This window comes from Lissotriton helveticus, chromosome 2_1 (assembly GCF_964261635.1).
Source record: "Lissotriton helveticus chromosome 2_1, aLisHel1.1, whole genome shotgun sequence".
Classification (NCBI taxonomy): domain Eukaryota; kingdom Metazoa; phylum Chordata; class Amphibia; order Caudata; family Salamandridae; genus Lissotriton; species Lissotriton helveticus.
In genome coordinates this window covers 1,869,044,951-1,869,072,202 of record NC_136059.1, presented here as the reverse complement: position 1 = coordinate 1,869,072,202, position 27,252 = coordinate 1,869,044,951, and the positions used below count along the sequence as shown (strand labels likewise).

At 42.9% G+C, this 27,252-nt stretch overlaps 1 protein-coding gene across 1 annotated transcript in view; it reads right to left on the bottom strand.

The window, feature by feature from the left end:
* The window catches only part of LOC144819964 (bifunctional heparan sulfate N-deacetylase/N-sulfotransferase 4), a 994,778-nt gene that overhangs the window by 216,543 nt on the left and 750,983 nt on the right, over positions 1 to 27,252 (bottom strand). The window contains exon 6 of the mRNA XM_078677645.1: positions 3,788 to 3,970. Within this exon, the coding sequence (XP_078533771.1) occupies positions 3,788 to 3,970 (183 nt within the window). The remainder of the gene's footprint in view (positions 1 to 3,787; positions 3,971 to 27,252) is intronic.

Sequence of the window (27,252 nt, the reverse complement as noted above, 5' to 3'; positions counted from 1 at the left end):
TATGTCCTTCTGCTGCAACTGCCTTTTCCAACGCTGTATTGGGTGTTGTGATTGGTGCTGTGGTTACTGAGATTACCCGCCTCAGAGGTTTGGGCTCTCTCTTTATAATATTAGTATGGATATGGATGGATGAGGGTCATGTGATACAATTGCAGAAGACAAGATTAAGCATCTATTTTTTTTTTTTAAAAAAGCAATGCCTTCATAGGGGTCAAAATGCACTACAAAAAAAGAACACACTTAAAAGATGTTAAAGGCCAGACATATTTATTAAACAGTGTCAGTAGCATATTATGACATTGTGTTCTAGTACAATACTTGCAGTATGAAACATCTTGATGCTGGGCTGAGACCATACTGTGAGACTGTGAGAGAAGACCAAAAGTACTTCTATAGTGTAAAGATCAACTCAGCTGCTAAATTGACTGTTGGCTGCTGGTCACCCAGACCCAAGATAACTTCATGAAATCCTGCAGGTGTTATTTTCTGTGAGTTGTACATCATTTGTGTGGCATGTTTGCTGTTGTATTGTGAGATAGCCAGAGGCTGCTAAGGGTGTCAGACTCCATTCATACTCATTGACCGTGCAACCTCAGCAATGCCGGAGTATAAGTGTATAGATAGATACATGGCTGTGAATGGATACATAGATGAATGGAAGCTGGATGGAGTACATTGATGAATGGATGAAGGAATGTCATTGCTCAGCTGAACAGATTTGTGGATGAGTATATTATTTTGCGACTATGGAAACCTGGATCAGTATTACTGAATATATGTATGTATTCATGTATGTATTTAGGCATGTATTTATGTATGCATATACTATTTCTATAGCCAAACCCATCCAAAGGGCAACGGAACACTGCCGTGGTCAAAGACAAGTATAAAGTCAATGAGTAATAGGAGTGGAAGCTGGGTGTGGATGATTAATGCAATCTGATCTAGTGTTCTTTAAAGAGGTGAGTCTCCAACTCTTTCCTAAATTAGCGCAGCGTTGGGGGGTCCGGAAGGATACGGGGGGGCTCTTCAAGATTCTCACTGCATAGGTGGAAAAGGCCTGCTCACTTGCATAGATAAATTAATGATGGATGAATGAATGCATTGTGTGGATTATTGTGGAATGATTCTAATTGGGTGAACAAATAAATGAAGGGGTGTGAGCAGATTGAGGAGTGAATGCCTAGAAGAGGATGGAAAGAGGATGAAGGCATTATGGTGGTGCATTAAGTCAGTGATGTGGAGGGATGCATGAGTGAGTGTATATGTTAACAGGGGAAGATTATGTGAGAGTTTGCACGTGGATGAATGGATAAAAGTAAAGGTGTGAATGATGGATGAATAGGTAAATGTTTGGAAGTGGGAGGGAGAAGGGATGGATGGAAGGACGGATTGATGGATGGACAGATAGATAGATGGATGCCTGGGTTTGTTTTTTAAAAAAAAAATTACACTTCCATTATAATACTATATATATATCTATATTACCAATAATAAACTTTAGTAATATTCACTATACTTTCCCGTGGAGAGAGCTCCACCTCAGTGATGGGAGATCTTTATCAACACACAGGTGAAAAGTTACTAGTAGTAACTTTACCTTCTTAAATTCTGTTTTTAGTAACCCTGGGCGTAGTGGGGCGTAGTGGGGCTCCGCGGAGCTACGCGGAGAGGGCGAGAAGCTACGCCCACTCCCGCACTCCGCGTAGCCCCACTACGCACCTCCCTCCCGCTCTCCCCTACATACTTTATTTAAGCATTTACACGGATTAAAACAAGTTAAAAGCACTTACCTTGTCCGGGGCTCGTCCGGGTCTTCATCTTTGAATAGCGTCCTTTGCCTGGATACCAATGCGCATGCGCGGGCGGCCGCGCATGCGCATTTCTCCCGAGAAATGCGCATGCGCGGCCGCCCGCGCATGCGCATTGGTATCCAGGCAAAGGACGCTATTCAAAGATGAAGACCCGGACGAGCCCCGGACAAGGTAAGTGCTTTTAACTTGTTTTTATCCGTGCAAATGTTTAAATAAAGTATCTAGTGGAGGGCGGGAGGGAGGCAGGTGGCGGCCGACTCGGCTACGCTCACGGAGTGGGCGTAGTGTTGCCGGCTACGCTGTCTACGCAAAATGCGTAGAAGGCAACACTACGCCTTCTCCGTGGGCGTAGCCGATTCGGACGCCCACCCTTAGTTTTTAGGCGCCCCTCCACAGACATGTAAGTTTATACTTAGGTTAAAATCTCCTTTCAGAAACGGTGAACAGCAAAGAAGTGGCGCATTCCACTGAGGTGTAAGAGTTATATACACATGAGTAAATAGGTATATTTACATTAGTGATCTGAGCCCATGTTCATACACTGACTTGAGGCAAAAGAGGCTTCCATGGGCTAATGCTGCTTTAGGTAATCTTCAGAAGTGATGTATGATACCAATATTCCCTGCCACGTGTCATTCACAAAGCTGCTGTACCATGGCTTTAAGAGATTGTCATGAATGCACCTAAACCCTCATTAGGTAACTTAAAAGTAATCAGGGCAGCAGGGCCTAATTCTATAGGTGCAATGCAATCACAGCCATATAAAAGCATCTGAAAAATAAACTCTATCAGCTAGATTCATCAAAGTGAAATCGGCTCGCAAAGGGCCAGATTCTGAGAATCTGGCCCTTTGCGAGCGCAATTTTTGCATTTGGGATTCATCATCCCAAATCCAAAAATCGCAATTATAGAATTCGCAAATTTGCGAGGAATTGCATTTAAGGAATCTCTATTTGAGATTCCTTAAATGCAATTCATGAAACATTTAAAAATTGCGAATTCGCAAATTTGGTCCGCTATTTACCGCGAAGTCAAACCTCGTGGTAAATAGCGGAAACTTAGAAAAATGCACTTAAGTGCATTTTTCTAAGTTGTATGTGACACACACACATGTCCCAAGGACATGTGTGTGCGTAACACCAGCATCCAATGTCATTTCAGGGGTGCAACAGGGTGTCCATTGGACACCCCTGCACCCTTGAAATCGCAAAATCAAAATGCGAATCGCTAATAGCGATTCGCACATTGATATGTCTTCCCATTCATTCCTATGGGCCTTTAGGAAATGAATGGGGAGTTATTCCTTATATGCGATTAGCAATTAGCTAATCGCAAATAAGGAAGCTGTAGGAATCGCAATAAATATTGCGATTCCTACATGAATCCCGTTTTGCGAGTCTGTAATAGAGATTCCTTATTATTCGCTATTACAGACTCGCAAAACATGCCGATGATGAATCTGGCTGTATGTGTACTGATAACAGTACGATGCACAGGGTACCTCACATTCAGAAGCCGGATTAAAACAGTAAACTGCCGCAAACAGATGAGCTTTATGCACACTAGTAAAAAAAACCTTTCCCCAAAAGCACCACTACCAGTAAGGTCCATTTCAAAACACAAATGTGAAGTATACTTTTATATTAAAAAAAGAGACTTGTAGGCGATTGGAAAACTAGCGTTTGAAAAGTGTACAACAAACCCCGTCGTGAAAACATTGTCGGCCAAGTGCAATGGCGCAGCAGCATGGAATCCCCGCAGCACGGAACCACGGGGGTTCGATACCCACATCAACACAATTCAATCACAGAGGCTGGAGTTCTGAGAAAATCCATTACCACCGCCGCTGACCTGCAAGCAGCCGCGTGGTACGAGTTATTGGAAGGTTGCCGCCTCCCCGAGTCATGATAACGGGATTTTCCCTGTCCGTGGGCGGCTGATAAATACATCCCCGGCCCGCTGTCTTGTCTTACCTGCCACACCGGGTCCCTCTGCTCCGGGAAGAGCTCGAAGTACTTGTGCGCCAGCTGCACGGGCGGCAGTGTGTGCAGCCTCAGGTTGGTCCAGCGCTGAACGAAGTTGGCCAGGTTCACAAACGTGTAGAGGCCCAGGCGGTCATTCCCGTAGTTGGACAAGTGGGTCATGAAGATGCTGATCTGAAACGAGAAGTTGGACCGGGTCAAACAAAAGGAATGTCAAACTAATCAACAAGCGTTGAGAGGCGCAGGCATCAAACAGAAAGGCGACCTCTCCTGGCGAAAAAAAGAATACGGAATGGTGCAGTTTCTTGGACTTTCCACAGCTGCCTATTCAGTAGAAGAACCACAGGATATTTCTAGTCGGTTGATTGTGTACTTCTTTTTTGCCACATTTATAGTGTATGTCAATAATATTTATTTTTGAGTCCAAGCAATAGTAATGCAGAATTTTGCAGCGCTGTGTTTGCAGTGCATCGCGCCCCAACGGTGTCATCAATAGCACTTGCTAATAAAAAAGCGCAGCCCTGCGTTACTTTGTGTCAAGTGGGCATTGCATGGGTGGAGCCGACAGTGATTAATTTGAGCCGGTGGTTTCCAGTGCTTGGCACCGCAATTAATTTGTCAGAACCGCTACCTATGACAGTCTGACACATGGTGGTCCTGTTTGTTGAAATCAGAAATGATCAAAACAACGGTTGTTTATTAATTCAATATACATTAAGAATGACTACTGCCTGCTGCCAAAGCCATTCTTTTACCTTTGGGGTCCTGAAATTGTCAGATTTGTCACACTTGTAGGAATTGAGCTGTTACTATAATAGACAGAGGCAATGGGGAGTGCAAGCGGAAGTGGCCTGCTGACTAAAGGCATGGCAATCAATCAATCAATCACATCATTTGTAAAGCGCACTACTCACTCGTGAGGGTCTCAAGGCGCTGGGGTGGGGAATGCTGCTACTGCTCGAAAAGCCAGGTCTTGAGGAGTTTTCTGAAGGTCAGCAGGTCTTGGGTCTGCCGTAGGTGGATGGGGAGGGTGTTCCAGGTCTTGGCAGCGAGGTGGGAGAACGATCTGCCGCCTGAGGTTGCTCTTCGGAAGCGGGGGACTGTAGCGAGGGCGAGGTCGGCGGAGCGAAGCTGGCGGGAGGGGGTGTAGAAACTGAGTCGTCTGTTGAGATACGTTGGTCCGGTGTTGTGGAGTGCCTTGTGTGCGTGGGTGAGGAGCTTGAAGGTTATCCTCTTGTTGACCGGGAGACAGTGCCAGTCTCTCAGGTGGGGTGTGATGTGGCTGCGGCGAGGGATGTCGAGGATCAGGCATGCAGAGGCGTTCTTGATGCGTTGGAGCCGTCTCAGGAGTTTGGCCGAGGCTCCTGCGTAGAGGGCGTTTCCATAGACCAACCTGCTGCTGACAAGGGCCTGGGTGACTGTTCTTCTTGTTTCAGTGGGGATCCACTTGTAGATCCTACGGAGCATGCGGAGGGTGTTGAAGCAGGAGGATGAGACGGCGTTGACCTGTTTAGTCATGGAGAGGGTAGAGTCGAGGATGACCCCTAGGTTGCGTGCGTGGTCGGTGGGTGTTGGAGCGGTTCCCAATGCGGTCGGCCACCAGGAGTCATCCCAGGCCTAAGGGTTGGTCCGAGGATAAGGACCTCCGTCTTGTCCGAGTTCAGCTTCAGTCGGCTGTTCCTCATCCATTCAGCAACGGCCTTCATTCCTTCGTGAAGGTTAGTTTTGGCGGTGTGGGGGTCCTTGGTGAGGGAGAGTATCAGCTGGGTGTCATCGGCGTAGGAGAGGATGTTGAGGTTGTGCCGATGGGCGATGTGGGCGAGCGGTGCCATGTAGATGTTAAACAGGGTTGGGCTGAGGGATGAGCCCTGGGGTATGCTGCAGATCATCTCGGTGGCTTCAGAGCGGAAGGGGGGAAGGTGGACGCTCTGTGTTCTGACGGAGAGAAAGGAGGTGGTCCTGTCCAGGGCCTTCTCTTGGGTCCCAGCGTTGTGGAGCCATGTTCATAGTGTGTGGTGACAGACCGTGTCGAAGGCGGCTGACAGGTCCAGGAGGATTAGGGCGGCCGTTTCTCCGTTGTCCAGCAGGGACTTGATGTAATCGGTGGTGGCGATGAGGGCAGTCTCGGTGCTGTGGTTGCTGCGGAACCCAGACTGGGAAGGGTCCAGGATGTTGTTCTCCTCGAGGTAGCGGGTCAGTTGGGAGATGGGCCGGTAGTTCTTGAGGTCCTTGGGGTCCGCCTTGAGTTTCTTGAGTAAGGCATTGATCTCGACGTGCTTCCAGATCTCCGGGAAGGTTGCTGTCTCGGAGGAGGTGTTGATGACTTTCCGGAGATGGGGTGCGATGGATGTGCTGGCTTTGTTGAAGATGTGGTGTGGGCATGGATCTGACGGAGATCCGGAGTGGATGGTGTTCATGATCTTGATGGTGTCATCGTCATTGATGTTGGTCCACTAGAGCAGGCGGTTGGTGCGGATGGTGGTCGTGGGGGCGGTGGTCTCAGTGGTTGCTGGGGTGGTTGTGGTGTTGAAACTGTCGTGGATGTCTGTGATCTTGCGTTGGAAGAAGGTGGCCAGCGAGTCGCACAGGTCTTGCGAGGGTGGGACGTCGTTGGTGTTGGAGCTGGGGTTGGAGAGTTCCTTCACAATGTTGAAGAGCTCTTTGCTGTTGTGCGCATTGTTGTCTAGGCGGTCTTTGATGGAGGCCCTTTTCTCGGATCTGATGAGGTGATGGTGTCTGCGGGTGGCATTCTTGTGGGCGGCGTGGCTGTCCGGTGTTCGTTCACGGAGCCAGATCTTCTCCAGCTTTCGGCAGGTTTGCTTGGAGGCCCGGAGGTCTTCAGCGAACCAGCTGGCTTTCTTGTTGGTATGATTGTTGGAGGGTTTTCTGATCGGGGCGAGGGTGTTGGGGCAATCGTTGATCCACTGTCTGAGGTTGCAGGCAGCGGTGTCGAGGTCGGTATGGTCGGCGGGTGGGCTCTGGGCGAGGGTTGTGGTTAGCTGGTCTTCGGTGACTTTGCTCCAGCAGCGGTGAGGCATCTGTTGGGTGCGGTGGTGCGTGGTGGGTTTCTTGAAGGTGAAGTGGATGCAGCGGTAGTCTGTCCATTGGAGTTCGGTGATATGGTTGAAGGCACAGATTTTTTTACAAATTATGCACTGGTAGAGCATGAGCATTTCAATGCCTTCACCCATTTCTTTTGACACAAACTATATTTACAAAGACTTATAAAGCTGGGTTTGTGCCAAAATGGTGCACCTACCCGACAGAGACATGAGAAGGAGGAGAAATAGGTCTATTACTCCTCGTTAATTCCTCTTTCCACGTGTGCTGCATGCTGCAGTACACATAGAGAAATATGCCTCTGCTCATAATGCCGTCTTCTGTTAGGTGTGGTGCTGAGGTGCCTGCTTTGCAGTGGCAAAAAAATATTGAGGGGGCCCCCCTTCAAAGTGACTAGAGGGGCCCCCTTCTGGACTTACTCAAGAGCTCTCAGGCCAGGGAACTTGGGGCTCCCTGGAACACGGGGCCCGCTGCACTGCGGGGGCCTATGTTACGCCACTTCTGCTTTGGGGCCAGACTGCACGCAGTGCGCCAGCGTGAGGAGTCAGCAGAAATGCTCCATATCTTTGTAAATATGGAGAATTTCTGCCCTCTCACTTTCAACTAACAAAGGGCAGTAAGTTGCCTTGCTGACCTGCGTTGCATGAAAGAACGGTAAATCTGCCCCTAGGTGTCTGGCACTATGGCACTCACAGCAATTTTGAAGTGCACTAATGTCAACTTTTCAGCACAAAAAAACGAAATGCAATCTTTGAGTGATGCTGCTATTCACAGCACTTGGTGTCAGGCAGTTCCAGCACAAAATATATATATATTTTTTTAAAGACCTTTATTGACCACGTTACGAGTAACACAGCCGGGTGCCTACATCCCCTCGGGCCGGCACAGCAATATGCAACATTCAATGCAAAGGGTGGCGGGGGGTTCAAACACAGCAAGCCCCCTACAACCCATTGGGCTGGCCGGGTCAGGTAGGCCAGCAGATCAGGCAGTGGACAACTCAGGTCTTCAAACAACAAATTTCCCTCAAAACACTACCCCAACAGTATCCATTATTCACAGTATAGCCACATCTATCGTCATACAATCCTGCTCCAGCCGTCATGCCAGTCCGACTCACCCATACACAGCCCAGGGTCACTGCTCCCCCAGTTGTCCCCATATCCCACTACTCCCCAACGCGTGCCCATGAACCTCCATCCAGGGAATCCTCCATCTCTGTAGGACCCCCCCATCTCGCTCCACACTCCCTCCCTGCTCCAGACTCGGCCCGTCTCCTCACTGTCAGTATGTGCCAAAAGTTATATCCAAAGAGGGCCCCAGATATCCTTAGGGCTTGAGGAGGGAGGCATACGTTCCGCGTAAGTGTGCAGTTGTTCCTGGCAGTGTATAAGATCATCAAGCCAATCCTTAAATTTAGGGGCTCGCCCATGCACCCAACGGCAGGCTATTCGCCGTTTCGCCAGCAAGAGGACCAGGGAGGCGTACCTCCGCACCTTGGCAGGAATTTGTTCTGTGTATCCTAAAAGGACGGTAAGGGGATCTTCAGGCACGTGTATGTCAGTCATATCTTCTAGCGCCTTCAGCACTTCCCTTCAATATTCCCGTACAGGCAGGCAGTCCCACGCCAGGTGTCCAAAGTCAGCGCCCCCCCCACATCTGTCACAGCAGTCAGTGTCCCGCAAATGGAGCCGATGTAGCTGGGAAGGCGTGTAGTATAATCGATGGATGTATTTATAGTGTATCATGCGTAGTCTACTATTAGCAGAGATGACCCCCGTTTGACGACAGCAAAAGGCCCACTGTTCATCCGTAATGGGAGCTCCGAATTCCACCTCCCACCTCCCTTTAGCCAGAGACGGGCTCCTGTCCCATTCGTTTTGAGTGGAGCGATATAAACGCGACACCACATGTACGGGGGGGGGGTGTTGCAAAAGATTATGTAAAGGAACCATGATAGGGGGCTCCGATGGGAAAAAATTAGTAAGAGACCGTATTATGTCCTGCCTAAGCCTCACATAATAAAAACGTTCTAGAGGAGTGGGGGCATGAGGACCAAAAAATGTCCTCACTATTTTTGAATTTCCCATTTTTGCACAGCTGGCCCCAAAAGCAAGACATGAAATTTTACTCAACATGCGACGGCACCCTCCCTCCGTAGTGACAGGTATGTCCTGTCGCCCCTGCAGGGGCGCTAATGGCGAGTAGAGAAGGGGGCATTTAAGTGTACGCGCTAAATCGCGCCATGCGCTAGTCGTGCATTGCACAGTTGTGGCAGCTAAATGTCTAGGCACCGTAGGTGTGCTAAGATATGCTGTGCATGGCGTGGGTGTCATGTATCCATCCTCAATGGCCAGGTGAGGCATATATGGGGTGGATCCAGTACGCCGCAAAGTGTGCTTGAGCGCATACAAAATACAGGTCAATGTCAGGGATTTCAAACCCCCCGTCTTCAAAGGGGCGAGTCAGAATCTACCATGCTTATCTGGGCTGCTTTCCCCCCCCCCGTGCTAACCGAATTAATTGGGTTTTGATGCATTTAAAAAAATGACGACTGGGGGCATAGGGGATGTTAGTAAATAGGTACAGGAGCTTTGGTAAGAGTATCATCTTGATCAATGACACCCTGGCTGCCATGGAAAGAGGCATCGAGTTCCACCCAGTTATCCTGTCTGTGATGTGATCAACTGTGCAGCCATAATTAGAGCGCATCAACTCTTCCCGATCTCGAGAGATCCGAATACCCAGATAAGTAATGGTGTCCCCGCACCCTTTCAGTGGAAGGTCAGGCATGAATTCCCCTGTGGCGTCTGTAAGTGGGAATATTTGGGATTTCCCCCAGTTCACGTTTATTCCCGAGAGCTGACCAAAAAGGATGAGCAGTCGTAGAATGGGGTAAGGCTGACCGCAGAGTCCCGGAGGTACAGTGTTAAATCGTCTGCATATAATGAAATTAAAATTGGCCTCTCAGGGCATATCAGCGCGTAATCACGATAGTGTTGTCTGACCTTCGCCTCAAGAGGCTCAATAGCTATTGCAAAGAGCAGCGGTGACAGGGGGCACCCCTGTCGGGTGCCCCGTGTGATCGAAAAGGGCGCCACTCTGGCTCGCACCCCCGAACAGAGCAAGTTAATCCATTCCAAGAAGGGGAACGGAAACCCCATGCGTTGAAGGACAAATGGGATATAATCCCACTCCAGGGAGTCAAATGCCTTAGTGGTGTCAAGAAATACCGCTGCAGCATTGGTGTCCAGGTCAATGTCCTGGAAAAGTGCAAAAAGCGTCCGCAAGTTGTGAGATGTACCTCGAGTTGGCACAAATCCTGACTGGTCCGGGAGGACAAGCGCCGTCATAAGAGGACTAATACGATTAGCAATTAGTTTGGCCAGGATTCTTGTGTCGACATTTATTAGTGAAAGAGGTCTATACGAGTCTCATGAGGTAGGCGACTTACCCAGATTGGGTATGGGTATAATATGCGCCTCGTGCATAGAGGGGGGGGGGGAGTATACCACTCTCTCGAGCCTCCTCGAACACGTGCCTCAACACTGGGATAAGTAGATGATGAAAAGTTTTGTAAAATTCGGCCAGGAGGCCATCCAGGCCCGGGGCCTTCCCGGACTGCAGCTGCATTACAGCTGTTACGATTTCATCATCCTCATGATGCCTCAATAGGAATTCCCTCTGTCCATCCCCCAGTCAGGCTATCGCCGTATCCTCAAAAAAGGGGGTGAAATCAACCGGCTGGGACCTATGAGATTTGAACAGCCCTTTATAAAATGTCCTAAAAATCTCCACTATCTCAGTCGGGTCGCCATGAATTCGTCCATCTTCCCCCTCTATCTCAATCACCGTATTCGAGAACCGTGGAGGTCTAACCAGGGCCGCACGCATCTTTCCGGGTCTATCCCCCTTCCCGTATTGACGGGCCTTATAATATTTCCCTCTGTATTTGCATTCTCTTTCTGCTGTCTCTTGATAGTCACTAAGGATGCTGCGTACCTTAGCCTGCAGTTCAGAAGTGGGATTTTGTCTTAATTCCGCCTCAAAATGCCCGAGCTCCGTCTCCAAGCGACGTAAGGTGGACCGGATGTCCCTCAGGACTCCACCACTTTTCGCAATACAGATGCCCCTCACAGTAACCCTGAAAGCGTTCCACAGCGTGGAATAGTGCTCCACTGAGCCCTCCTTCCTAGGAAACGAGTCAATGATCTCCTGCTCTAGTTCCTGCTTGAATACCGGGTCTAAGAGGGAGAGTGGATTGAAGCGCCAAAACTGAAATGGAAAATCAGCCAGTGGGAGGGGCACAGTAACATGCACCGGGGAGTGATCCGAGTAAAGAATTCTGTTTTTAGTCTGATGATAATCACAATGAGGTCCTACCTGCGTACAATGCAGGTTAAGTTATTTAAGGTGCCATATTCCAACATTCAATTTGTTTACATATTGTGCAGCAACAGAAATGCATAGATATACACTATATTGTAGCTCAAAATCATCCGATAATCTAAGTGGGCACAAAGGGATGAGAGCAGAGCAAACACCGCCAGACTCCAGGTTAGGCCTGGCTGGTGAACTCTGCTCCGTTCATGGAGTTTGCTGAGTTTCTCGCTCTCCGCCCTCCTCGGAGTTCACAGAGTTCTGAAAACAAGGAGTAGAGTTTTTTCCCCACTTGCTCTAGCCCACTGTAAGTTGGTGAGCGCAAGCAAGGAAAATCAAAGGCTAGACTGCTTTCCAGCGAGGTATCCCAACGAGGGCGGTCACGGATGGCCGCTACTGCTCGAGTTGACGAACCTTCAGTTCGTGTTAAAGAAACTGCCGCTCCAGTAGAACTTCTCCTCGAGTGGCAGAAAGACGCTGTGCCCTCTTGCTCATAAAGGCGTGATGCCTTTCACCTGATTTTACAGCGAGGGACAAACACCCAGTGCTACAAATCAGTGTGACCAGCACAAGGTAGCGCACTCTGCCGCTCGCGGAACTCCACTTAGTTTTGCAGAGTTTTTTGTCACTTCCTGGAGTTCTGCTTAGGGGAACTTCGCCCAGGCTTAATCCAGGCAGAGTCGGATTATTTAAAGCTACGCAAAGTAGCGTGAATTTGTGTGGCAACCATCCACCAATTGAAAACAGGTGCAAACAATGGGGAAAATGTAAATCCAATTGATGTTTCCACGCAGACTACATAAAATGTATGCAAACATCCATATATTTTCGGATTTTGCCTTAGCTGCTTAGAGATGGATGCTTAGAGCTCGATTACAAAACTCACACAAAACACCACTTGCTCGACTTTGCACTGTAGTGGAACACAAAATGGTGTTTAGCATTGCACCAACTATGTATTTCTAGTACGAGCATGACTCAAGACATCATTGGCATACAAAGTACAGTAAATAGACAGCTGCACAATGTATTGCTGTTGGCACTATCCACCACAGCAGATTTACAACAGTGTTACCTTGCACAAATCTTAGAATATCTGGGCCTGAGTCTCTCATATGTAATGTAGATACCCTCAGGCCTTCTTGAGCCCACATGAGATAAGTATAGGATCCTATTCACACACCTTTTGTGCACTGAATTTAAACCTAGGGACACAATCATCATATGGGGGTAGATCCAAACAAGCTGATGTAACTGGGTATTGTGTAGAAGTTGCTAGAAAGGTAGACTTTACTTAGTACTAAGAACAGAAGTCAGGGGAGGAAAGAAGATGTGCTAAGAAGAGAGGCGGCAGCAGTGGGGGCCTGTAATGTGCAACAGGGGTGGGGCGGGCACAAACGCACACTCTCTTCCAAACACATACTCACACCCAGGACATGCACATGCACACAGCCATTCAAAGCATGCACACACAAACATTCATACATACATACAAACATGCACCCAACAGTACAAAAAACCACTTACCAGACCACATCTTAGGTAACAGGAGGAAAGAATTGTGGTTCCTGTTGCCTCCTCTCATTGGCTGACATTCAGCCTATGAGAGAAGATGGCAGTCCCTTATTCATAGCAAACACAAGGAGATGATGGATGTAGCGCTGACGTTTTTGAGACACTCACCCCCAGTCATAGATCTGAGTTGAATCCATCATCGTTCTTTAGCTCACTTCGCCACCTCAGTTCAGACCCAACTGTATGCCCTCATCAGCCAGGCTAGCTTTTAATCAAGTGCTAAAGTGAGCAATTTATCACAGAGTGGAATGGGGTCAGTGAGAGTTATTGAACCCACCCCACTCTGTGATAAGTGTCATTGTTTGACACTCGGTCATGGGCACTTCAGGGCTAAACTTAAGTGCCCATGTCCGAGTCTATCAGTGACGCTCTGCCTCAAAGGGGAGGCTCACAGAAAATGTTGGCAAGCTGCGGAGGCTCACACCCAGTTGTCTGTGAAATCTTCAGCCCAGCAAATTCCAACACAGGCAGCCAGGCACCTGCACATTTAGCTCATGTACAGCGCCTGAATGCCTTATCCAAACATAAAGAGTGCTCAGGTTGAACTTTGCTCAGCCTGACAGACACTCTTCATGTTTGAAAAAGGAGGAGCAGAGCCCTTTGCCCTTAACAAAGAACCGCTGCTGGGTGGCAGTACAAAATGCACAGACAAAGTGCATGGGTATGAAAAAAGATTTTGCATGGTGCTCCTGTCCTCAAAATACATGTAAAATTATTCAAGCGAAAGAAAATGTGTTTCCAGTGTTGGAAAGGGATGGGAACTCCCCCACATTTCATTAGGATGTAGAAGAAAGTCTAGATTCACGAGCAGTAAAAATCCACTACACTTACAGGTGTGAATTGTCCACTCAATAGACAATCCTCATGAACAAGTACATAGGTGAAAAAATTGGCATGGAAATCTACAATTTGTTAGATTTTTCAAACCTAACAAAATTAAAAATCTGTGTAAATATAGTGAATGTCAATGATTCATAGATATCTGACTTTCAAGTATTTTATTTTGTGAGTGGAATCCAAGGGATCAGGGGCCATATTGGCAATAGTGCTAAAGAATGCAGTAGGTATTTGTGCCTGTGTCTGATTTTCTGGCTCTACTTTGTTATTAAATAAAGAGACATATGCAAAAAATGTCCCTTGTGTTGTTTGAGGTGTAACTCCTTGAAAATAGGAGACTGCCTTTACCTGTGAAGAAGCACCAAACTGCAGCACAAGCAGACAGGTCTAGAAGAGTGCCACAGAGCTAGTGCACCCGCAGAGAATGAAGGAATGTAAAGGATCCCAGACACTCCTAAGTATCCACCCGATGATTGGGGGAAATTGCTTGGTGCTCGCTCTGTTGCAGGACATCCTTGTCTCCCCCTGCCAAGAAATGTCAGGGGGTGACCATGCAGTAAGATTGGCACTGGCAACATATATGAAGTGGCATACTACACCACCACCCATGAAGAGATATGCAGTGTCTGATTGCACTCACACTCTTATGTGTTTCAAGGAACTTCTATTATTGCTTCTGAGTGTAAACAATGAGTGGTAGATGAGCCCCTGCTGCATGTTTTTTGGTTGAACTGTTTGTAGAACAATAGTCTGCATTAGAAATACCCAGGGAGGACCTGCGACAGTGAAACCGAGGCCATGGGCTGGCTAGACTAGCACAGCTCCAAGCGTAGCTCTGAGATACCCTTTGCATTTCTTAAAGTGCCCCTATTAAAAAGCCAAATTAAATTTGACCTTTTTCTTCATTGTGATGCAGCCATTCGCATTTGCAGTGATACACCAATGTATAGTACTTTACATCAATCAAAAATCGTTACAAGAAACACGAATGGATGTCCAGTGACTGAACCGATGTACTCAAGATCACAGCAGAACAGTCTGCAACAATGTGCAAGACTACATTGACTTAGGAAGGGCAGAGAAAATATTGACTCACAACCTTGGAATTTGGCGCCGCTCGTATGCAAGAATCATTATCTTCAGCCACAATGAATTCGGTAGTCCACACAATTAGTCAAATTTACCAAATTCCCTCACAAATAGTTTTAGGAGGTTAGTTAAAATGTACTCGAAATGGGCCTGACAGTTCCTTCATCCAGGCCAGTGTGTCAATCTATGGTAATCCGTGCAGGCCTTCTAATACTGATCAGAGGAGTCACCAAGTGATAGCAATGATAAAGCTAGCTACAACGTGCCATTATCTTGTCACAGACCCATGGGGACCTTCTTGGAAAAGCTAGAGATAGGCACAACGTAGTCATTTCCATCATGATTCAACAAAATTCATTATTACCCAATCAACTTCCTCCTTAAAATCATGTAAAATTGTAAAGTGAGTAACCAATAAAAGCCACGTACTCTTCAGACCAATGGCCAAAAATCTGCTACTATCACAGTTACGTCCAAGCCCCCAGGAGTGGGCTATAATAGGCTAACCCATAATCATGAGGTACAAAATTGGGGACATATTATCAAGGGCCATTTAGCCACTTTTTTGGCTTTAAAAGCCCAAAAAGCAGGGAAAATGACATTGCGCCATCTACAAGTGGGTGCTAACATGCATTAGCGGATGTTAGCCCCCATTTTCCCGATGCCTCGCTTTGCATCTCTAATGAGAAGCAAAGTGGGCGTCACTGGGCAGTACTCCTTGCAAATTATCGCTGATGTGCACATCGCGATATTTACAAGGAGGCCCACGCATTTTTGCAGGCGTTAGTTTTTGTCGAAAACCGTGCTTTTCGCCAAAAACTTCGTCTGCAAAAATGCTGACTTAGGTATACTTACCATTGGGGGTGGATTATGCTGATACTACCACAGGGTGGTATCAGCAAGGTTATCGCCGTTTTCCATGGAACATCTCTGAAAAAACAGCGATGTTCCATGGAAAACACTGCTATCGCTGGAATAATTATCGCCATTGCGCTATGCTTTGTTAATACAGCGCTAGCATGGCGATAATTCCCAGCGATAGCCAGCGATAACATTTTTCACGCTGAGTGCGGCAAGCGATAATTATCGCTGCCACTTGATGATATGCCCCTTGGAGACGTAGTACAGAAGACTGTTGCATTGCAATTATGAATTCAAGTGCTAGGCTCACATCAGTTTTAGATTCTTTATCTCCTCCAGGTGACCTAAATGCTGGGCGAGGTATTCCTCAACATGGAGAGGCAATTAAGGAATGGCTAGATAGGGGAAATAGCCTCTTAGAAATCAGCACCATCTTTTTCCCATAGCGCTGATAAGAGGAGTCTTTTTCCTTTGTCTCCGCCATCAAGCTGTGTTTAGAGCTAGAGATGTCATCTGACAAAATGGGTTGCTCAGTTACTCCTTTATCTTTTGTGTATACATTCTGTCCCCATAGCAATCTGGCACAGAATGTTTAATGAATTGGGAAAGTCCCTGATTGCTTCACATCAATTTATTTTGAAAGTTGTTGGCCATCTCCTCTGGGATAAACCTAGTAGTTAGAACATATTTAAGGTCTTTAAGGGCACAGTATCCTTATTAAAATGATATCTAGAGGTTGGCTAAACGTTATGATGAACATTAGGATATAAAGTATGTTATGTATGGCTCTCACTGATAGTCATTAGCTTAAATGTCAGCTGCGATCCACAAACTGGGATTTGTGTGCAACACCTACCCATACCTTTGAGTGATATAAGATAGCTTACTTAAAGGCAACTGTACTCTTCCAAAGTGATGGGGAGGTCATACAGCCCTCTTTATTCGCCATTCCATTTTCTGTAGAGAAACCTGCTTTACATACTCTGAACGTGAGGAGGTCAATGTTAATTACTTTATCCAGGAAAGACAGGATACACAATCATCACAATTTCTTTGTCAATTATAGTCTGCCCAGGCAGGAGTCAACACTAACTACAGCCAGTTTTGGCTTGTTGAGTAGATCAGTAATCTCTATGAATTTACCAGAGAAGGTATTATGCACTGTCCAATCTATACAAATGCGTGGCTTAACAAGTTCTAATAAATCCAACTCACAAGTGACTCAAAACTTGGAGACTTTTCTCACAACATTCTTACCTCTGACACCATGAATAAACATTTCTTTTTGCCACACCAGTCCCTTTTATTGACTTTGGGCTATCAAACGATAAATTTTAGAATAGTTTTACAAATTTTTATACATAATGGTATTCACCTTCATTTCTGAATATATGTCAATTTTGAGAGAAGAGCTTCCTTCAGCAAACCGCGAAGCAGGTTCGAAAGAGAAAGAACGACAGCCAACAGAGCACACAAGGAAGATGGCCGTTTGACAAGCACCCATGCAGCGGGAGTGAGACGAACACAGAAACACGAGGACAGAACATCGTCATCGAGTCCGGGAAAAACTCACTATTAAGAAAAATTCAGCACCGGGAAAACCGATTCGTGCACTACCAATGGAAATTAATATGGGTGTAATATGATGTCCTACAGACAAAGCATACAGCCCTGAGGAAGACTGCCCATGAGAAACACCCCTGGTCCTAACACAAGGCAGTCGAAACGCGTTGGTAACAACATAGAGGCCTGGAAGACTTTTTATGCATTCTGGATTCCCATTCGGGAACAAAGAGCCATAGAGACTAAAATACTCCAAGCACAATTTTGAGAAGTAAAATTCCGGACCCTATACAGGACTATATAAATAGATGAGATTGAGGGGTAGAAAAGCGCAACCCCCGTTAGACATCTTCAAAAGTATTAGTAGGACAGGGTGGAGAAGATTATCACACACTGATGTATTCAACAATTGACTAAATGCAAATGATTCTGTTTAATGCTTGATTTCAATGTATATATGGTGTATAGTTAGTGAAACATGTATATAGTTGTGAATGTCTATTTGTCTTATATGTCATGTATGATTTGTAACAAGGAGAGTCAAAATTGACATATATTCAGAAATGAAGGTGAATACCATTATGTATAAAAATTTGTAAAACTATTCTAAAATTTATCGTTTGATAGCCCAAAGTCAATAAAAGGGACTGTTGTGGCAAAAAGAAATGTTTATTCATGGTGTCAGAGGTAATAATGTTGTGAGAAAAGTATTATAGATTCCAGCCTCTGAGGTCCTTAACTGAATCAACCCCTTTCATTTCATATCAAAACTTGGAGATGCATGTTTTAGATGTGGTTCATTAAGACAATTAGAAAACTCTAGGTTTTGTCCTACTTTTAAAATGAGTACAGTAATTGATTCAATATAGGTCGTCGGTAAAGGAGCTTAGCTACCATGACAAGGAATAAAGTCAATATGGTAAAAAAGGAGGGTGAAATGGTAGATATTGATAGTTGATTTGAGTTATCTGTTAACGCTGTCACTATTGGCTTATGGTGGATTTAGGACAGACCTTGGATATTTTAAATCCTGGGTTGGATTTCTGGAGGAAAGCATATACGATACAGTATATTTAGCATTAAAAGGTGATAAAATTTTAGGGTGGTACCATCACATGTTATTAGACATAGTACTGAGGCCAGGAAATAATTACAAGTCATGATGGGATGTGATGAGGACAATGTTTTAGAACAAGTAATGTTTGTAAGTTCAAGGAAGAAGAATTGAGAGAAATAAAACCTTTATATACATTCTAAAGGAATATTACAAAGTATTCTAGGATCAATTAGAGAGATTCAACTATTTTGAAGTAGTTTAACACTGAAATAAGGAATATCTCTCCCAAAGCACAAGTTAAAAGGAACACAACTGAGTGTGAGGGAAGATCGCTCTATGATCATGGAAAGGACATATAGAGGGGAAATCATTGAACCCATTGAGTTTGCTATGGTTATACCTCCCATTGTAACCATAAAAAGGAAAAATAATGAGTTGCACATTTACATAGAGTTGTGCAAATTCAATAAGGCTGTATGTGCACATGCTGCCTAAAATTGATAACAAGTTATCCATGATTGTGAATTTCAATGTCTTAGGTAAATTAAATTTTAGTTCAGCCTGTCATCAAATCTAACTGGTAAAAAAAAGTCAATCTACTGGTCTACTTCCATGACCCTGGATGCTGTTTTTCTTTTAATAGAACATTGTTCATACTAGCATCTGTTGCTGCTCTCATTCAAAGACTAATGCACAATTTGCTTAAAAGAAAAGCAGGAATGTCAGACTTTTTGGCATTAGGTGCTAATATCTAGAGAATCAGTGTGCGACCATTGCAGTAGGTTAGAAGAAGTGTTTAAAGTTTTTGAAGGAAAAGGATTCACCTTGAGGAGGGACAAATGTGGGTTTTGTAAAAGGAAGGGACTGGACTTAGAGAAGGATGGTTTTCGCAATAGTTGCGGCACCAGCACTGATCAATAAATAACAAATATTTTGATTTATTGGCTTTTGTGAATTTACAATGAATGTGTGAAGATCTTCGCACAAGATTACCCAAGAAAGAAATTGTGGAGTGAGGTTCTGGGATGAGTATTTATATGTAAAATGGGGGAATTTTATAAAAGTCTCCACTTTACAACCACATATTCTTGTCTGTCTGTAGTGTAAGCACTTGGTGCTAGTGATGCAGTTGTATAAGAGAAGAAAATAAGAAATGGAGAGCAAACTATTGTATTTGCCTCACTCACCATGTAAGAAGCAGAGACGTGTTACTGTGAATAGAGAAAGAGATGGTGGCATGTACACTAAAAGTATAATCAAAAATTTAAAAGCATATGTGCGGAACACACAATTTGTGACCCGTATACATGATAAAAGCCACTCATCTATATTTTAAAGGGGATGAATGTGCTCCCACTAAAGACACAGAAACACCAGTAAGACTTCATACAATATTGTTGGAATATAACTATAAGATGCAATACTTTCCTGGTGTAAAGAACAAGCCAGTAGTTTGCATGATGAGGTTGCCAAAAGAGGCAAAAGTGAAGATGAAGTAGAGGAGGATGATGAGATTGAGTGTTATGTTGCAATTCAAGTCAAGATTGTGTGAGTGAGAAGTAAAAATGGAGACAAGTAATGATCTCAGATTGGGTAGAAGGTCTCCAACTGGTCCAAGGATAGACGTATGAAGGTCTGTGTCAAAACAACCTCTGAACTTTCAATTGAGAAAGAAAGTTTTGGAGGGTGAAAACCTAGCACCACTATTTGAAGTCAAAAGTAAAATGTAAGATTGAGAACACAAAAGGGTTTATGAGCATGTAACAAATGGTCAAAAGCATCTTTTATTGTACCTTTATGGGCAGGAAAGCTGAACAAAAGGTAGGAAACAGTTTTTATTACAGAAAGTGATGAAACGACTTGAGGGTCCATGGCTTAAATTAAGAATTAATTTATTGGGCCATCATGAATATGTTTCAAATGGATTGAGATCACATTTATCTCTCACCCCGACACTAATACTTTAATTCAGTTTCCAGAAGAAACTGTATTAGTAATGAGAGGTAAGATGCAAGTAAAAATGTGATGCCATATAACAGGGTGTGTTAGTACCACATGCCAGTTAGTGGAGAGGGCTAACAGGTTCGTAAGAATGAGCGTTCAGTTGGGAGTCACAAAACAAAATAAACATGAAAACCGACATCCATGAGATGTTAAGTGTACAGGTGCAACCCATATTTTTCAACACAGATTATATATTTTGAGGTGCCTAGGGAGCTTAAGTGGATTATTGATTAATATTGTGAGGTGTGAATGGATGATCTAAAAATACAGAGGCCCAGAAGAGAAGCAAAAGATGGTATAATACATTGAAGAGAGTGAAAGAACAGGAGTTCAAGGCTGATGATCATGTTAGACCAAATAAAGGACAGCATAGATATAAGGGGAATCAAAGTTCAGTCCAGAAGAAACAGTTGTGAAAGTTTCTATTACTGGTCTGTGTGGATTCAGGAAGATGATGAAAAAAGAGAGATTAGTCAAAGTGGACAAAATAAAGAATTTGTAGAGGACATGATGGTGTTCAAAGTTCATGCCATTTAAATTACAATGAAAGAACTTCTTGGTTGTCATAATATGTTGCTATTGTTATTTGCCACATGTTTCTTTTTTATTTGATGCGGTTCTGTTGGTCTAGTCAGGTTTCTCATACAGGTCATGTTCGTGTATTTATTATCGTGTGGGTTGTTTAGGACTAATTCATTCTTCTGTTTTGTGTGATTTGAGTTATTGAAATGAAGATGTGTACTTTCATGGCTTTGGGTCAATAGTCTAGGTGTTAGGTAGTTCAGAATGTTTAAATGTTATATTGCAATGCAGTTGGTTGACATATTCAGTGGTGATCCAGTAGTGAAACTTTCTGTCTTCAGCTGCAGGCTTGGTAAATGGCTGTACATTTCATCATTACCTCCTGAATTTAATAGTGATCTAAGTTGGCCTCTGTCAAACATTCTTCTACATTATATTCAGAGAGGAATACAGATTCAATATACAAACTCTGGCAGAATCTCAGAATTATCTTGGAGATACAAGAAAGGTCACTTTCAACCCTTCTCTTGTCTGCATCCCTAATTCATTTAACTGGAATGCCAACAGTCCTGGTTTTAATTTTGAAAAACAAGTGCTTGTCTATTTTATTATAATTCTAATATGCTGCTTGGTAGACTGTTTAATAAAGTATAATTCCTCTCCTATTTCTCATTCCCCTAATCCTGTCTTCCAATGCAATGAATCCTAGCTGGCGGAAACATGATTTCACACCTTTTTTGTTGAATAAAACCTAACCCCCATTCTTTTTTTGTGATCAATTTCTTTTTCCTCATTTTGACCTCTGCATTTTGGAGATCATCACTCCCTGAAATTAAGCCTTGAAAGTTTTCCATGCTATTGCCTTAGTTGCAGCCAAAATAGCTGTATCTGAATATTCCTCTAGACTCCTGCAATTGACTTCTTTCAACAGTGAGGTACCAATGCAGCCACAATATTTAGCCCCTCATGAGTTGGCAATTTAAAGAAATTGGAGTATTGCTAGGTACAACTAGGGAGATGATACAAGCCTCTTGGCATACAACAAACGAACAAATCAGAAAGGAATCAATTTGTCTTTCATTTTCATATTTTCTACAAAAAATGTAATGCCCAGATCCCCAGGGTATAGTTTTTTTCCAGTTATCCTAGCCCTTTTGTAAAATGAATATAGTTTCCCTCATTAATGCTTCTACCAACAAGTATAGTGAACAAGTAATAATTCTAATCTTTCTAGAGCTGAAAGATCATCTATAATAGTCACATGGTAAGAACAAATGGCCACCATCTCCTTTTCTGAAACAAGTGATTACATGCCAATATGATATTTTTTCTTTTTTTACCATGCACCGCTTACCCCTTTACTAACTGTAAAGGCCTCCTAATGTGTGGATGCAGTGGTATCCAAGCACCTGGTTCCCTGAAGCTACAAATACCTTAATAGTACATCTTGATTACTTTTAGATCAGTTACTCTCTTGCAATCAGCAGATCTTCACCTTTGATTCCTCTAATAACAAAATCATTATGTTCCAGTTCCTTGAGGAATTCCAGCCAATTACTATTTTTATACGTCTGAACTTTATAGAACCTTCCTTGCACCTCTCAGATGCGTGAACGCTCTCAATCCCTCTGTGAAAATCTTTCTTTGTTCTTTGAGAAACAAAAATGTACTATAGTTAGCAGCCTAGGTCAATCAATTTCTGTTCCCAATTTAAGCTTTGCTTCAGCTGTTGGGTCAGAAGGAGTCAATACTGTCTTGGATGACAGTAGTGAATCATTACCTGTTCTGAGCGATTTTTGACAGATGAATCCTTGTGGCTTTCTGAAACCTCACAATTTTAGGAGTAATACCCTTATAACCAAAAGGGGCAGGGTCAATTTCAAATTAGAACAGAAGGGGTCCCTTTTCTGTCACACACTCTCAACATTTACACCATCTACTGGTTTATGACGTAAGTTGATTAAAAGTAAACAACAACACTCACTGATATACTGCACTATCTTATCACTGAACACTCTTTTATGTAAAAATGTCAAATTTTATTCAACATAATCATATCTTTACATGTCAAAAAGTAATGTTTCAATAAAAAAACATATTGGATACAATATTTCACTTATATGAGTCGAAGTATGTATGTATTCTAAGTTCATAAAAACATTATTAGTACCATGTACATTTAATATCACAGAAATTCCTTTGTATCGGTTAGAATAATTTTTTTATAAACATTTTTGTTCTTCACAATCAAAAAAGTGACAATGATTATTCCAAATACCATATTAACAAAAAAAACAATATTCGTCACAAGTTGTTGAGGCAGCATTTCGGTAGTTTTTAAGTTGGTTCACCCCACTTTCTTCCGGACATAATATTACAAAGCCTATATTTCATCTTGAGATCAAGATCCTATATCATACTGTGATTCCTTGCTATGATCATTCCTTACGTTGTATTGGGGTGTCACTGTTTTTATCTTCCTTTGATGTAGTAATGTTTGTCCTCCTTTTATTCCTGGATATGTACTATCCAATTACAATCCCGATTATCTGGGCAAAATATATCTCTCAATCCTTATTGCCAGCTTATCTTCGGGTCATCACTCCCATATTGGCCGTTGCAGAATAAAATATAAATAGATGTGGTCTCCTCTTTAACGCCTGTATTCTTCCTATTCAGGGAAACCACACTTCATCTATTGTCCAAACGTGCTATATCATGGAAAATCAGTGAAGCTCTTAAATTATGTCTTCCCTCACGTTCTTTCATGTCAAGCTGTTCCTTATGAATCAGAGATTAGAACTATTGGCCAAGGAGTTTCCTAAGGTTCTTCTCTGAACCCATCATATAAACAAACAGGACCCTCTGCTATGACACAGTTCCTGGGGCAGGGAAAAAGACTATGAATTGTGCAAAAATATATTTGAGAAGATATTTAATACAAGCCACAGCATTGGTGAAAAGATTGATCAGTTGTTGTGAGAATTATGAGAAGATATCACATATAAGCCCCATTTTTTTAAAAATAAAAAATAATGCTTAGTTGTTGTTTGAATAATTCTATTTTCAAATTGCGACTGAAATATTGAAGATTATCTTAATATGAAAAAACATCACATGAATGAGTAAAATACACAGGACCGAGTTAGAGATACATATTGTTTTATGACTTGGATATAGGTGTGAAAGGGTTCTGAATGAATGTGTAATTTGGTATGTTGTACATGTGAATTGTTTTTTAGCCTAAGGTTTCAGTGTCTCTGTTGACCTGTAATATTGATGTTTGGGACATGTTGCCTATTCAAACAAAAGGAATTATATTGTTTTGGATTTTTACTGATTTACAATAAATTGATATATGCAAATAATGTGTCAAAATCTTTAGGCAGCACATTTATATATAGATAGGAATTATGTCTTACATTAAATTGAAATTTTGAGGTTGCAGGGGTATTTTTTCGCTAATCATAGTCTTCTCTGAGCCCAACCTTAATTAATGTCTACCTCTAAGATTTGGCTCAGTTGATCATATCCATGGACCAATGCTCACCAGCACCTTTTGAGATTTTGCATACTTGCTTGAACAATATAATGCTTGGCGGAACTCCTTAAAATTCAATGGAGATAAAATTGAGGTCCTCTGTTGTTCCACAGGCAGGCGCCCATGTGCAATCATAGTAGAGTTTTGGCCTCTGCTGATTGAGGATGCTTCCATTGCCCCATCCTCTGTGAGAAATCTCAGGTTTTATTTCAATGAGTACCTTTCAAGTCAGGTTAACAAATTATCCTCCATCTGCTTTTCTCTGCTGAAGAAATTCTTCCTTTCTTTCCCACCCATGCACATCTCTTAGTGGTACAGGTTTCTGTTCTAAGCAGGTTGGATTACAGAAATTCATAATTTCTGGGATCCTCTGAAATCTTCTCAAATGCGTGTATCTGATTTAAACCTGTGACCCGCTTTGTCTTTTCCCCACCATTCTTCAGCGTCAGATGCCTCTGATTCACTCCACTGGCTTCCCTTGGCTGCAGGGATTATTTTCAAATCCCTTTGGATTTTTCACAATGCAATTAATCAAGTTGAACTTTCTTTCTCCAACAGAAATTGGATTGTTACCTCCCCAAGAACATGTTATACTCTGCTGATGGCAACTTGTGCATTCTTCCCAGGTTCAATAGAGTTCCTACTGGGGCAGAGCCTTTGTTGTCCAACCAGCCCATCTGTGAAACAACCTTCCTTGTTCTCTCCATCCTACCAGAGAACTCTTACCGTTAAGACAAGCCTTAAATACATGATTTACACACTTTAACATGTTTTGTGTGGTTTAGTACTTAACATGACTGTTATCAGCACTAAAAAATCTTTCTAGGTATCAGTCGCACTTTACAAATCCATGCAGAAATACAGTATTTGACATGTTCCTGTTAATCTTTTCTTACATCACACAGTACCAACCAGCTACCTTAGCTCCATTTTCCAGCTGTTTTCCCACTACCCAAAATTCTGCACTCCAATACTAGTGTAGGCCCAGGGTACAGGTAGAAAAGGACTCAACATGTCATAATTGAGGGTCCTTAACCTCTGATTGCCCTGGGGCAACAGTGCACCACTATGACTTTTAAATTTGTCCACTCTTAACACTTCCCTAGCCATCATTTTCTAATAATCCCAGAAAACTACTATATGCTTCTTCTCTTCCTAAAATTAGATCTCTTACACATTTATTGCATTTTATTCTTCTGTAATGTTGTTTTTTTTAGCAGTATGGTGCAGAGTGCTTTAATTGTTTCATAAAAATATTTCCAACAAATGCCTGAGCCATCTGAATAGAAACTATGCCACTGGAAGTGGTTTTTGTTCTGTTCCTAATTCACCCAATTTAAAATGTTATTTGTATGAATCCTTTATGTATCATTAATTGCTTTGAATAAGAATATGGTTCATAAACTGAACACCTACAGCTAGATTCATCAAGCTTAATTGCGCTCGCAAAGGTCCAGATTCTGAGAATCTGGCCCTTTGCGAGTGCAATTTTTGCATTTGGGATTGATCATCCCAAATGCAAAATTCGCTAATAAAGAATTCGCACATTTGCGAGGAATTGCATTTAAGGAATCTCTATTTGAGATTCCTTAAATGCAATTCATGAACCATTTTAAAATAGCGAAATCGCAATTTAAGACCGCTATTTACCACGAAGTCAAACCTCGTGGTAAATAGCTAAAACTTAGAAAAATGCATTTAAATGCATTTTTCTAAGTTGCATGTTACACACACACATGTCCTTTGGACATGTGTGTGCGCAACACATGTGTACATTTTCATTTCAGGGGTGCTACAGGGTGTCCTTTGGACACCCCTGCACCCTTCAAATCGCATCCTTATTTGCGATTAGCAAATTGCTAATCGCAAATTGGGGAGTTATTCCTTATTTGCGATTAGCAATTTGCTAATCGCAAATAAGGAATGTGTAGGAATCGCAATTTATTTAGCAATTCCTACATGAATCCCGTTTTGCAAGTCCTTAATAGCGATTCCTTATGAATCGCTATTAAAGACTCGCAAAACGGCCCTTTCATGAATCTAGCTGCTACTCACTTATGTTATTATTACTTGATCAATAATTGTAAAAGTGTTTCATGGATCACCACAATTTTTAGCATTCTCCATAATATTGGAAGATCTACATTATCAAATGCATGTTTAATCTGTGAAAGATGCATGAATTATCCATTTCCTTTTTTTTATTTGTATTCAGTTATCTACAAAAATAGTTAATCCCTGGTAGATATAAAAAAGAGAAAATAAGTAAATTGCAATTTCACATAGAATACTTTCATAAGAATTTATACCAACACCAATTTATCTCATACTTGTGTAACAAATGAATTCCTTTAGAATACATCTTCTTAGTCAAACTTATCTTGCCCATTTTTCGTAGACAAATGTAAAACAATGATGGATCTTCAACTAAGTATAATCCTGTAAGCTTGGATCAAGCCACACATATTGAACTAAACCACAGTCTGCCCCTAGCTAAAGGGGTTATTCAAAAATTTCTAGAACAAAACCAAAATTATATATGGGGCCATGATTTTCCCCATCAGATTACTCATAAGAGCAAATACAGCATACAGCACATCTGTTTTTGTTATGTTTATTTTATCCCCTAACACTATAAAATGTTATCCCAAGTTAAAAGTCAGCTGACTACTTGACTGTTGAGGCTGCAACAATAAATCAATATAATCAGCATACAACTTTAATCTAGGTCCCCCAGGAAAATAGATTGTTTGGGGGCTAGCTGGGGTGCAATTGAAAGAGGCTCTATAAATAGGGCAAAAAGAATCAGTGACATTAAACACCACTGCAAAGTTCGTTTCTGATAGTAATAATATTTACAGGCTTGGCTCATTATTTAACACCAAACATGCAGAGGGTTTGGCATTTAATGACGTTATCTGACTCATCATGGAATTGGAAAACCCATGTTTTGTATTAAATCAAATA